This window comes from Coturnix japonica, chromosome 13 (genome assembly GCF_054131305.1).
Source record: "Coturnix japonica strain WE chromosome 13, WE-NBRP24, whole genome shotgun sequence".
Classification (NCBI taxonomy): Eukaryota; Metazoa; Chordata; class Aves; order Galliformes; family Phasianidae; genus Coturnix; species Coturnix japonica.
The window spans coordinates 19,803,997-19,816,545 of record NC_140675.1 but is presented as its reverse complement, the minus strand read 5'-3'; the positions used below and the strand labels follow the sequence as shown (position 1 = coordinate 19,816,545).

Genomic DNA, 12,549 nt, shown 5'->3' with positions numbered 1-12,549 from the left:
TACCGTGCCGCCCACAGCTGAAGGGGAGCATATGGTAAGGAAAAGGAAACTAACTTGTATTTTTCCGCACCCCCCGGGCTCAGCCTTTCTGGGGCTGTCACAGTCGATTTGTGCCGCCTGAGCTGCTTCGCCCCGACCGCCTCTGACTGCAGCTCCCTCCCAGGCAGTGCTGAGGTTGGTGCTGCGCTCACTGCTCCCACAGCCCCGTGCAAAGCAGCTGGTGGGGACCCGGTGCCACCCACCCCATCTCCGCTCTGTGTCCCCATGTGAGCGCAGGGAGCGCTGGGGCTGCAAGGCGTTGGTGGGACAACGCATGGTATGTGTCTGCAAAAAGGGTGCCTGGAGCTGGCAGTGGGGCGGATGGATTTGCAGCCATAGAGGTAATGGCACCTTGGGATGCTCAGTGCACCAGGACACATGGTTGGGTCCATACAGCCATCCTTGCGGAGGGGCTGGGTTTGGGGAGATCTGTGTGAAGGAGGTGGGTTTGCTCCATGTCTTCAGGGCACTGAGATCTTCTGGGGCCCTAAAAGTCTCTGCAAGACCCACACAGAGCCCACAGAGCCTCTGTACTGTGCAGGGTCCACAGCCACCAAGGGCTTTCCATTGCTCACTGTGCCATGGTGCAGCAGCCAGAAGGATTCAGCTGAGGGGGAACATCACTGCCTGAACCTGGTGCTTCCTCCCACTCATCTGCCCAGGGCAAATCCTCTCTCTAAAAGCAAGCATGAAGTTTAGAAGTTGGCAGCTGGAGCCAAAACTTTGTTGTGAGCAAGGTGCTCCGCGTGCCTGCTGAGCCAGCTCGTTCCCTGCAGGGACTTTGCAGGTGCTGGGTGATGTGTAACCTCTCTGTGCCCCAGCCCACCTCGTTAGGGTGGCCATCCAGAGTGGGTGACCCATAGTGAAGCTGGTTGGGCTTGAGATCATCAGGAAAATTGGGATGTGGGTTCTGCAGACAACGGGGAGCAGCACCAGGATCCTGGAGCTGTGGGCACTCGCACCCAGCAGTGCTGATCCTGACCTCTTACTAAGCTGGATCGAGGCTCTGAGGATGGGGTTGGAGCTGCCCTGGTCCCACTGCCCACATCCAGCCCGGCCCAGCCCCCTTTGCCCCACATTTCTGCCCAGCTGCTGGCAGGGGGTGGCACGAGCCGGTGGCTTCAGCTCACATCCCCCCACGGATCTCAAAGCTGCTGCCCTCTCGGGCACGACACCGTGCCCATCTGTTGTGCCTGCCTCTTGCCTGGGGACACATTGCAGGACGTGATCCTGAGCATTGCTCAACGTGGGGCCACATCCCCAGGGCTCAGCACAGCCCCTCGCCCAGGGCTCCATCCCCAACCCCTTACACAGCACAGAAATCCTTAGGGGATGAAATGTGGTTTTGGGGAGACAAACCCCATCCGTCCCAGGGGGCAGAGCAGGGATGCTGTTGGCTGCAGTTCGGTTCCTCCCCCATCTGTGGGTCCCCTCCTGCTGCCGCCGGCCCTGACCTCCCATTTGCCTGTCAAGAGCGAGCTTGGGCACCGCAACACCCCCTGTCAAATTAGTGAGTCAGAAGACGTAAGAGAGACCACCGCTGCTAATTTGTACATTAACTGGTTCTGACAGAAATATTTCACAAGTGAAAAAACAGAAAATGTGCCTCAAGACAATGTTCAACTTCCGTACCAGCAAACTTCTGCTTAACTGTTTAGTGTGGGGGGGGAGGAAGGAGATGTGGGTGGGTGGGGGGGACAGACCTGGTGTGGTGGATGTTGGGGACCCGGTGGGGAGCCCATCCTTGTTTGCCCTGGGGGAGCCCCCGGCTCCATGGGGTCAAGGTTCCATCCCCACCACCCCTTGGTGCCCCCAACCCAGGTAGGAGCTGTCGGGGTGTCCCCCATCAGCTGGGGGGCAGTGAGGACCCTGCACCTCCCCAACACCCCTGGGGCACCCACCCCACAGCCACCCCCTCACCGTGCCGAGCCCTGCAGTGATGGAGCCAATACTGGCAGTAGCTTCGTGTGGCTTTGGAAGGCCGTGACAACATGACATCCCCACGGACTGGGACACCCATGGGGACCTGATGGGCTCAGTCCCGGGGCCGGGCACCCGCTGGTGCTGGCAGTGAGGAGCTGTGGGTGGCACCGAGGTTTTGTGGGGTGCTGCCCCACGGCGCGGGTGGGAGCAGGAGCGGGCTGAGCCGGGTCCTCGGGCCAGCAGCATCGAGCGCATGATCTGTTGTGGCAGCTTCCCCGCAGCCTGGAGCCAGCCCCGAGCTAGCACTGATGATGGCTTTAATTGCTTTCAGATTCGATAGCCCAGCCCGTGACAGCCCGGGCGTTGCGGTGGCTGCAGCCCAGCCGTGCCAGCCGGCCCCGTCCCAGAACATCCCCACGTCGAGATGGGCAGAAGGCTCTGGGAGCTGCTCGGCATGGCCAGGGCTCTCCTCCCAGCACGGCCAGCGTTTCCCCTGGCTCTAACCTTGCTGCGGTGCTTCCCAGGGCACCGTTCATGGTCCCAAATGCAGCTGGGGCAGTGCTGCTCCAGGATGTCACTGCTGTGAAGCCACCCGGCCATGTGCCACCATCAGGACCCCATCCAGCCTCATCCACCCTCAAGGTGCTGCTCTGCTCTCCGGGGGGAGGATGCTGGGGTGCCTCATGCAGCCGTCAGCGATGGGGACAGAGCGGGTCTGGGAATATGTGGGTCACAGATGAGCGCTGCATGGCCATATGACAGGGCTGAGGGCTGCCCCAGAGCATGGAGGTGCCCAGAGCCGGCAGAGCCACATCCCAGGGGACCCACACCTGAGGGTCTGGCTGTCCCCAGCATTGGGCTCTTGTGCCATATTGTGCTGTACAGGGAGCCAGCAGTGCTCAGCACTCACCGGTCCTCATCACCCTCAGCTTCCTTGTCCTCTTCCCTCCTGCCTCCACTCCCTGAGCCGCCTCCGTCGTCCCACCGAGGCCACATCAGCGCAGGCAGCTGCTGGCAACATCCCCAATAGTTCCTGCCTGCCGGGCAGTGCCTGAGCTTGGGGCAGAGGACAGGGAGCCCAAGCGGCCAAAACGGCCCACGGGGCCCATTGAGTGCCAGCACCCACAGCGCCACGCGTCCCCGTCACCCCCCAGCAGCCCCCACTGTGGCTCACACCGAAGCCACGTCCCAGCTCCAGCGCCGCAGCCCCGTTTGCATTTAATTTGGGCGGAGTTTGCTGCCCAAATGGGGACTTCGGGGACAGCAAAGGTGCAGCGTTCAGTCCGTTACCCAATTAACGGCGCTCGGACCTGGTTCCCGGCTACTCCGTGAGCTCCGCACCCGCAGCTCAGACTGTCGGTGTTGGCCATTCCCAGCCCAGCCGGGCTGTCGGGGTGCAGGCAGCATCCAGCCCGCAGTGCGGCTCACGGCCGGGGCTGTGCGGGGCGATGCGGGGCGGCTGCTCTTGGCCGGGGATGCTCCCGGCAGCGATGAGCTGAGCCAGGAGCATCACTCGTCCCCGATCCATTATTGCGGGCAGTGCCGGCGGGCGGTCCGGGGCAGGGGCTGCATTATTGAAGAGGGGGAGGAGTGTCCCGGAGCGGGCAGAGCGGGCAGCGGCCCCTCGTGCAGGACGGAGCCGCGGGCAAAGCACTTTGCTGAGCCGCATCGCCGCAGAGCAGCGCCCAGCCCGGGGCGGGCAGAACCGCAACGACCGCACGGCGCAGCGGCAGCGACCGCAACGGGGACGGCGACGGAAACGGAGACGGGACGAGGACGAGGACGAGGAGCCGCCCGCCCCAGCCGTGCCCCCCGCAGCGGTGCCAACCCCGTCCAGCCCCCTCCGCCCCCCGCGCAGCGCTGGTGATGATGTTCTTTTTAAGCCTCTCTCTGTCTCTAGGCGGAGATTTGTGGCGTAAAATGCACAATATGTTCTATCTGCCCTGTGGGAGCCATAAAATATTCACCAGCAGCTCCCATTATAGTCAGAGTGAATCACGGAGAGCGCTCGAGCACGCGCTCCCCGGCGTGCCCCCCCAGGACCCCATAAACCGCAGTGCAGCCACGGGCCGGCGGTGCTGGCAGTGCTGGTGGGGCCTAACGGGCTGCCAGGGCTGTACCTGTGTATGTGGGGACACGGCAAGGACCCTCACTTTCACCTCTAAGACCCACCCACGGGCTTGACAGGAGGATGGGCTCAACCCCCCGGCAGAGGGTGATGGCGTCGGTGAGATGGGAGATGCCAGAACAGCTCCAGCCCGTGGGAACTGAGTTCATGGAGGAGACAAAGCTGCCATCAGGGTGGTGGGCAGTGCTGGCAGCTGGAGCTGCGTGGGGGATTCGTGCCCTCTGCTGCTCTCCATCCCACGTTGGCAGCCCCATCCCACCCCAATGTCCCTATTCCACGCCTATTCATAACCACAGCCCCTGGGTTTTGGTCTCATAGAGAGGGCACAGCAGAGCCCCATGGGACACCCCCTTGCTGCCCCATCTCCCCCTTTACAACTGATTTTATGTCACAGATTCAGTGTCATAAAATGACCTGGGTTGCAAAGGCCCACAGTGCTCACCCAGCTCCAACCCCCTGCTGTGTGCAGGGTCAGCAACCAGCAGCCCAGGCTGCCCAGAGCCACATCCAGCCTGGCCTTGAATGCCTGCAGGGATGGGGCATCCACAGCCTCCTTGGGCAACCTGTGAACAGTGCGTCACCACCCTCTGGGGGAAAAACTTCCTTGTAAAGGGAAGGATTCAAGGGACCAGAGGGACTGTTAATGATGCACCACGCTGCTATGAAACTGCTAATTCAAACACAACGATTTCGGTACACAATTCTATGTCATTGTACAGCAGTTAATTCTAACCCTTAACTACTGCACTCGTCACCTCCCACTCTGCTGCAGCCACTGTCACCATCCCATGTCACTCAGTCACTCCGGGGCCGAGCTGATGGATGGTGACACGGGCGGCACCGCTGCTGTCACCGCATCCACAGCTGCTGCTGGGAGATGTGTCACATCCACATCCATATGCGGCCCCATCCCCACCCACAGCACAGCACATCTGCACGCAGCCGGTGCCGCAGGTTCCCTGTAGCTCGGTGGCAGGGGCTGTGCTGATGGCACCAGTCCCCCTGCAGGACAAATGCTGCCGGGCCGCCGGCTGACACCGCCGAGCCCTGGGACTGCCAGGAGGGCGAGGAGGGCAGGATTTGTCCCGAGCACATTGTGCTGGGCTCACCCTGAGCCGCCCACCCGGACTGATTGTACCGGCCACTGCCAGCACCGCGGGGCTGCGGGGACGCAGGGGTTAAACCTGCCTCTGCCGTCACGTTTCCATCCCCGAACAGACTGAGAGAGGAGAGAGCAAAGGAGAGAGGCAGTGCCCTCCCCACCAAAATTAACTCCCCATCTGTTTCTCCCCGGCTGAGGCTGATGGCTTGTGACAGGGCCTCCTGAATGCAAAGATGTTTCGCCCGGAAAATCTATTACAAGTTGCTCTAAGAAAGACACAAATCCTCTCCTTCTGTCTCTCCCTACTGGTCTCTCAAGGTGCCCACCCGGGGCGAGATGGGGCTGGCACGCAGCCGGTCGCCTCCGCTCAGCCGGAAAGCTCCGCGCCAGCCGGCATCGGCCTCGGGGGGGGGGAGCTGAGCCGTGCCCCGGTGGGGGCTGCGGTGGAGAAGCCGACCCCGTCCCCATCCCCATCCCCGTCCCCGTCCCCATCCCCATCCCCACCGCCCCCATTCAGCCCCCAACCTCGGGTCCGTCGGAGCGGCACCGCAGGCAGCGGCTGCCACCTCCCGGCCGCTCACACCGTGCGGCGGTGGAACATCTCCCCCTCGGTCCCTCGGCAGCCCGACACCCAAAGTCAGTCACAGAACTGCAGTACTGCCCCTCCATGCAGCACTACGGCAGCCACAACCACCGCCCTGGAGCCTGCCCAGGTACCCACAGCCTGGTCCCGGTGGGTGTCACCTCCCTGCAGCGTCCCCAGAGCCACGATGAAAGCAGGAAACTTCAGTAAAAAACAAAACTTTATTTGGTCCGTCAGAACCTGAGTTTGAAAACCACCCATGGATAATTCATATCGTACAGGGATTACTGATCTGATTTACAATTGATAAAATATCCTATGTTTTCTTAAGAGCTGGACAGTATTTACAGGGTTAAAAATATTCACAGCTCAGAAAGACGGAGAGAAAAAGTGAAGGACAAATCATCCCGAGGAGGAAAGTGCGGGGGGAGAGAGAACAGAGCGACAAACAGAACACACGGACAGAGCTGGGCTCAGCAGCCCTTGGGGCCAGGAGGGACAGAGGGACAAACCCCACGGCCACACATCCCCACTGCTGCGGGCTGCCCCAGAGCAGTGCCCTACAACACACCCACACACCTACACACACACACACACACAGCTGCGTGCAGCCATCCAGCCGCAGGGTCACCCCAACACGGAACCCCAGTGACCCCAACAGCTCTTGGCCTTTGCCTTGTGCTGACTGCCGTCCCAATGGATGGGGTTCACCATCAGCCCGCAGAATCCCTGCCCCTCTCCCCATAAAGCCACGCTGTGGGAGCTGAGCCCGGCTCTGTCCCCACTGCCCCGTACACCCCACAGGGTGTGGGGAGGGGACGCATGGCTTCTCTCCAGGCGCTGCTTCCAGCGGCTGCCTTTGCATAGTAACACTGCGACGGGCTGGGGGGGATGGAGCAGCACCCCACAGCCCTGCTCCCCACCTGGAGCCGAGGTCTGCGTCCTCGTTTTGCCCCCAAGTGTGGTGAAAACCAACAGCAGCAGCTTTCTGCAACAACCCTGCGCCTCCTCCATCCCGGCCCCCAAGAGTGGGGACAACCCCAGCAGCCCCAGCTACAGTACCTCAGTGCCCACTCGGTCCTGGCAGCAGACAACAGAGGGGACAAGACAGGGGGTCACACAGACGGACAGACGTCAGAGGTATATTCTTTTTTGTTTGGAGCACCAGGGCCCCGGTGCCGCAGGACGGGGCAGAGCCCTGAGCGTGGTGCCTGGGCAGGATGCTGACAGCGACCTCCAGCCCCCACGTCTCCTGCAGCCCCCTGCTACCACGCTGTGTGCCCAGAGCGGGTGGGATCCTGAGATGGCCCCGTGCCCCCCGACTGCTCCTCGTAAAGTGCGTAGGGGGGCAGCGGGCAGAGCTGGTCCCGGCCCTGAGAGTTTGCCCCAGCCCTGCGGCACAGGGCAAAGTGCTCGGTGCCACGCTCCGGCCCTGCCCCACGGCTCAGTGCTGGCAGCACGGGGGGAGACCCTGGGCTGGGGGCTCAGTGAAAGCAACGGGGGAGAGGAGCGGGGCAGGAGCGGCGCTTCGTCATAGAGGTCGGGGTCCGTGGAGTCCGGCAACCTCGGGTGTGAGCAGCGGGTTGTGGGTGCCTTTCGTGGACATCCAGTCGTTGAGGAAGGCCTGGGTGGCTTTGCGGTGCGCCAGGCGGTGCGTGATGGAGAAGCCGGCGTTACCCTCCAGCTGGGAGAGGATCACCAGCACCTGCCTGTGGAGAGAGTGGGGCTCAGTGCTCAGCCATGGGGCCCAACACAGCTCTCCATCAACCCCAGGCTCTGCCTTGGCCCAGCACCACTGCGGTGCCATCACCTCCTGCCCCACACCGACCCACTCCTCCCTCCCTTGCCTACCCCAGACCTGTGCAGGGGAGGGACGCTGTCCTGTGTTTTGAGGCTGCCACGCGTGGAGACGACATTGAAGCTGTCAGTGCAGTCACACTGGACGTGCAGGTAGGACTTGGGGTGCCGGTTCTCCACCACCACGATGAGCCCTGCCCAGCCGTGTGTCAAGTAGTAGCACGTCATCCCCTCACGGCCCTGCAGCAAAAGGCACAGTCAGCAGTGTGAGCCCTGCAGGCAGCCCTGTGTCAAGTGCAGCATCACCCTCTTCCATTGAGTGCTGCCCACCCATGAGGCACCCCACGCTGCACCATGGAGTGGAACTGATGGGCACCCATAGGGGCAAGGAGGGCCTGGGGACAGCCAGGGCCGGGTTGGCTCCTGCCAGACAGAGAATGTGGCCAAGGCAGGGTCTGGGCTCCCGCTGGCATCGCTGTCCCACCCCGTGTCACTGCTCTCACCTCGTGGCGTTCGCCCTTGTTCTCAGTCAGCAGGATGATGGCATCTGCCAGCGTGGTGGGCTGCGCCTCCACCTGCTCCACCATCACCAGGCGGGAGCTGTAGATGGCCAGGATGTAGCTGGAATAATCAGTGACCGGCCGGCTGCTGGTGGGACTGGATGCTGCACAGAAAGGGACATCGGTGAGACCGCCCCAAAGCTCCACAAAACCAGGGAATCTCTGGGGTGCTGCACATATGGGCAACCTCCATTCCCAGCACATCTACAGTGAGGATCGTGGGCACCTCACTGTTACCTCCCGCAATGCCTCCCCCAGCAGTGCCACATGGAGGGCACCCAGCCCCTTACCCTGGGCGGCAGTGGGGCCCGCCAGCGCAGCACTCCAGTGGTTGAAGGCACAGCACACCACGGCGTACTCGCCCGGCTCCAGCATCACGTCGCAGTTGACAAACTTCTTGACAGCCCGTTTGCTGTGAGCCATCAGGCGGCCCAGGCTCAGCTTGTTGCCGCTGGTGAAGGTGGCCCGGAAAACCATGATGCACAGATCCAGCAAGTGACTGTCCACAGCGTCCGACCGCCTGTGTCAGGATGGGGGAAGGGTCACACGTCACCACAGAGCTTCCCCACAGAGTGCAGAGCCCATGGGTCCACAGTCCTTCCACTGCACTGGGGGCTGCTCCAGGAATGGGTGTCCAGGCTTGGGTTCTGGCTGAAACATGAGCCATGGGGATCGGAGAAATGCCAAAGGAGGCTCATCCCCGAGCACTATAAGCCCAAGGGACAGCATGGGGTGAGATGACAGGGACAGCCCTGAGTGTTTCTCCCTGTGCTGGTCACTTCCTGCAGCCCTTGTACTGCCCCAGCTCACCTGCTGCCCTCCTGGAAGAGGGCAAACTCCAGGGCAGCACGCTCCAACACCGTCAGCGATGTCACCGTCACTGGTCCATTGGCCTTGTTGGGGAACATGCCCTGCACACGCACCTCGTGCCAGTCTGAATGGAGCTTGCAGATATCCACGGAGTCAAAATACCTGTGGGGAAGTTGGGCTCAGTGCCTGCAGGGTCCTTTGGGCGTGCACTGCTCTGTCCCACTCCCCAGCATGGTGGAGGTCACACAGCCCAGAGCTGCAGGCACTGCAACATCACCTGCACCCAGAGAGCGATGCCTGCCCCATTTTGCCTCTATGTTCCATTTTCCTTCTCTCAGCCTCGTTGCAAAGGGACCAGTAGGGGAGGTGCAGCCCTGGGGCTCCACTGCTGCCCATTACTCTGTGCTTTTTGGGGCTTTGCCTCCTCTGAGCAAAGAGGTTCCTAAACGAGGCAGTTTCGCCCCTTGGTGCCCCCTGTTACGTTGCCTGCTCCCACCCTCACTGCCTCTGTGCCCTGGGTGCTACCGTACTTAATGAAGTCGCTGTACTCCATCCAGAAGACCCCCTCACTGCTGCCGTGGGGCATCAGGTCGTGGCGCAGGGGAGCAGGCCAGTGGGGCCACTCGTCAGACCAGCTGCCATTCCAAGAGAAGCGACCCCACGGGTTTCGGAGTCGCAGTAACCTACAGGACAGGGACAGGGACCAATGGGGTCAGACAATCAGGAGAAAGGGGACTCATCCCCAAGGTTTTCTGCTGGCAGGACACTGGCAGGACTCGGGCTGCGTTATGCCAACCTCTGTCCTGAACTCACCTGAAGCCTTGGACATCCCGCACATCCAGGATGGAGTAGGCGTGCCGCGGACGGAGCCCCATGCTCTCATAGGCCACATCATCCACTTTCATATTGCCCCCACCACAGGATGCACCCATAAGGAACCTGCAAGGGGACAGCAGAATGCTTGGTGTCCTGCAAGGCGTGATAGAAGCTCATATCCACTGCTTGAGGCATGGGACAGGCTCTCCCCAGCAGGCTCTCATACATCCCTCTGCAACCACAAGCAGACCTGCATGGAGCAGGGCCTTGGTCCTGCTGAGCACAGCTTTGCCTGGGCAGAAGCAAGTTCCCTCTGTTTGCTGGGGTTTGTGCTGAGCCCAGGCTCCACAGCGAGCTTCTCTGAGCGGTGCCCTCAGAGCAGAGCTTTTGGTTGACTTCCAAATCACACCAGACAGTGCAGACCCATCCTCAACCTGCCCGATCCCATCACTTCCCACTTGTAGCCCTGGATGCTCTGTCTGTGTCCAAACCTCACCCATTTTCTGCTAGGCCCTGTGGTCCTGCCACAGACTGGGCCAAGTGGAGAGCAGCTGATTGCATGCTGCTCTATGGTGGTGAGGACAAAACATCTGGGATGGGGGGCTGCACCAGCCAGGTTGGAGGGACACCATGTGCTGGGATGCATCAGCCTGTATGGCAAAATCCCAGCTGTGACCCCAATGCTGCACGTGGGCAAAGCAAACCCAAAGGCTCCATGCTGGCCATCTATACCTCTGGGAGACAGCACATAGTTCACCAGGATTTTAATTTCATATGAAAATCAAACAAAGGAAAAAACACTTCACAGCAGGGAGGCTCTGTCCACAGTTTAGGTGAACACCAAGTGTGGAAGGTCCCTCCCCAAGTAAGGCACTAAACCCCCTCCTATGAGCCTCTGCAGATGAGAGTTGCCCCCCTCGTCCCCCTCTCCAAGCTACCACACTCCTGCCAGGGCCCCTCCTGCCTCGTCTTACCCAGCCTCCTTAGAACTCAGCATTTTGGCCCAGATGAGGTCAGTGTCAATGGGCTCCTCGCGAGGGTTAGTGGAGCTGACCTGCAGCATCAGGCTCTCGCAGGGGGCACCGGTTAGTGTAGCCAGGCCTTCAATAGCACGCCCTGCCTGGAGGGCAAAGTACGAACCATGAAGCTTGGCCAGGGCCTTCTCAATGAGCGCGACCCACAGCTGCTTCCTCTGGGCCTGGGGAAAGAGAAACACATCATGAGCCACCCCAAGCAGGGGATGGACAAGCACTCACAAAGCACTGCTCACCCAGCTCTGCCAGCCCCTGGTGGCAGCAAGACCAAGAGCTCACCCCCATGAGGCCATGGATGAACCCTTTGCTGCCTGTTCAGCTTATTGTCTGTGTGGTTCAGCTCCCCCTCAGTTCTGTCAGACTGTGTTTTGTTACAGTCCTGGGCATGGCCAGCCCTGGGAGGAGATGTGGCCTCAAAGGCTGTAAGTGTACAAACACAGGAGGCAAGGAGACATGTAGTGTGGCTCCTGATTCTCCAACAAATCCAGATCAGCTGGTGATGCTCCAGCACTATGCTGGGATGGCAGCAGGGGAAAGCTCTGTTGCATGTGTGGCTGTGTGTGACTCACAGGTGGCAGCCAAGGGTTGGGAGGGGAAAGGAGGGCTGCAAAGACTGAAGGAAGCTCACAAATGCTATTCTGTGGTTCGTTTCTGAGTCTCAACAAAATCCATGGTGTTTCTTTCTGCCTGAGATGCGGCCTCTGAGCACTGACTAAAGCATGATTTTCATTTTAAAATCCTTTGGCTTTCCTCTGTTAGCCCCCACACTTAAACACCCCGCAGAAAGATCTCATCACGATTCAGATGCGTTTGGAAACAGCAGCAAAGGCAAGTCCAGCGCCTGTGAAAAGCTTCAGTCTCAAAAAAAGCCAATGCAGGCTCAAAATTGACAAGAGAGTGAAGATGAATGGGGGGTGGAAGAGTCTAGAAAGGCAAATAAGGCAAATTCTACACTGAAAATAAAGAATTGCATCTGCCTGGATCCTGTCCACCATAAGGGCCAATGCCAGACACTTCCACACTGAGTGAGATGCTGAGTGCAGCTGAGGCTGCGGACTTAGTGAGCTGCACCAGCACGCAGCTTCCATGAGCACTCATCTCCAGGCCTTGTTTCCCCACAGTGCTTCAGTGTCTGCACGCTTGGAGCTGTGTGTATTGTAAAACAGGATTTGGATTTGCAGAACAAAGTCAAACCCAGCAGTCCCAGCTCCCTGTCTCCAGCACGGTTTGGTTGACAGATTCTGCAGTCTGAGTTTCAATAAAGACGTTCTCAGTCTCCTTCATGGAAATGATCCCAGCAAGTGCCCCTGGGCCTGGCAAGCAGGGCAGAATGTGCAATGACGTCCCAGAGAGGCTCAGGGAGCTTCATTCATCCTAGCAGATGCCACCTGAGTGTGCTCAGAGCCACCGGGCACTGGCTCCAAACAGGCTGCTCTGTGCAATCCCCCCTCACCACAGCCCCTCCCTGGCAAAGCCAAGCTGCCAGACCTTCCTGCAGAGCAAAGAAACAGCTTTTGCTCAGCCCCTCTCTGCCCCCTCAGTGCAAAAGCACGCAGAAATATTTCCCTTTTGCCATGCATGTAAAGCTGTCCTCCCATACCAGTGAATTGACCTGCAATGCAGAGAGGAGTGATGCAAAAACAACCGCCAAGAAACTTCTCCATCACGGCTTGGAAAATACCAAATGGGATCTATGTTGGGTTTACACAACGGCCTCAAAGAGCTCAGCTGACATCAGGGTGCAGCAAACAGCATCC

General features: G+C 60.2%; 1 protein-coding gene across 20 annotated transcripts in view; it reads right to left on the bottom strand.

Annotated features, from left to right (window-relative positions):
• Positions 1 to 5,977: 5,977 nt before the first annotated feature.
• CAPN15 (calpain 15) overlaps positions 5,978 to 12,549 on the bottom strand; it is a 40,082-nt gene continuing 33,510 nt past the window's right edge. For 19 of the 20 annotated variants that reach the window (XM_015877336.3, XM_085514832.1, XM_085514829.1 and 16 more), the window contains 8 exons: positions 10,733 to 10,956; positions 9,756 to 9,881; positions 9,473 to 9,625; positions 8,943 to 9,104; positions 8,423 to 8,652; positions 8,076 to 8,236; positions 7,634 to 7,812; positions 5,978 to 7,484 (listed from right to left, as the gene is read on the bottom strand). In XM_015877336.3, the coding sequence (XP_015732822.2) occupies positions 7,307 to 7,484; positions 7,634 to 7,812; positions 8,076 to 8,236; positions 8,423 to 8,652; positions 8,943 to 9,104; positions 9,473 to 9,625; positions 9,756 to 9,881; positions 10,733 to 10,956 (1,413 nt within the window). In that variant the 3' untranslated portion in view covers positions 5,978 to 7,306. Of the gene's footprint in view, positions 7,485 to 7,626; positions 7,813 to 8,075; positions 8,237 to 8,422; positions 8,653 to 8,942; positions 9,105 to 9,472; positions 9,626 to 9,755; positions 9,882 to 10,732; positions 10,957 to 12,549 lie in introns of all 20 variants that reach the window. The other variant, XM_085514841.1, reaches the window with a different exon arrangement.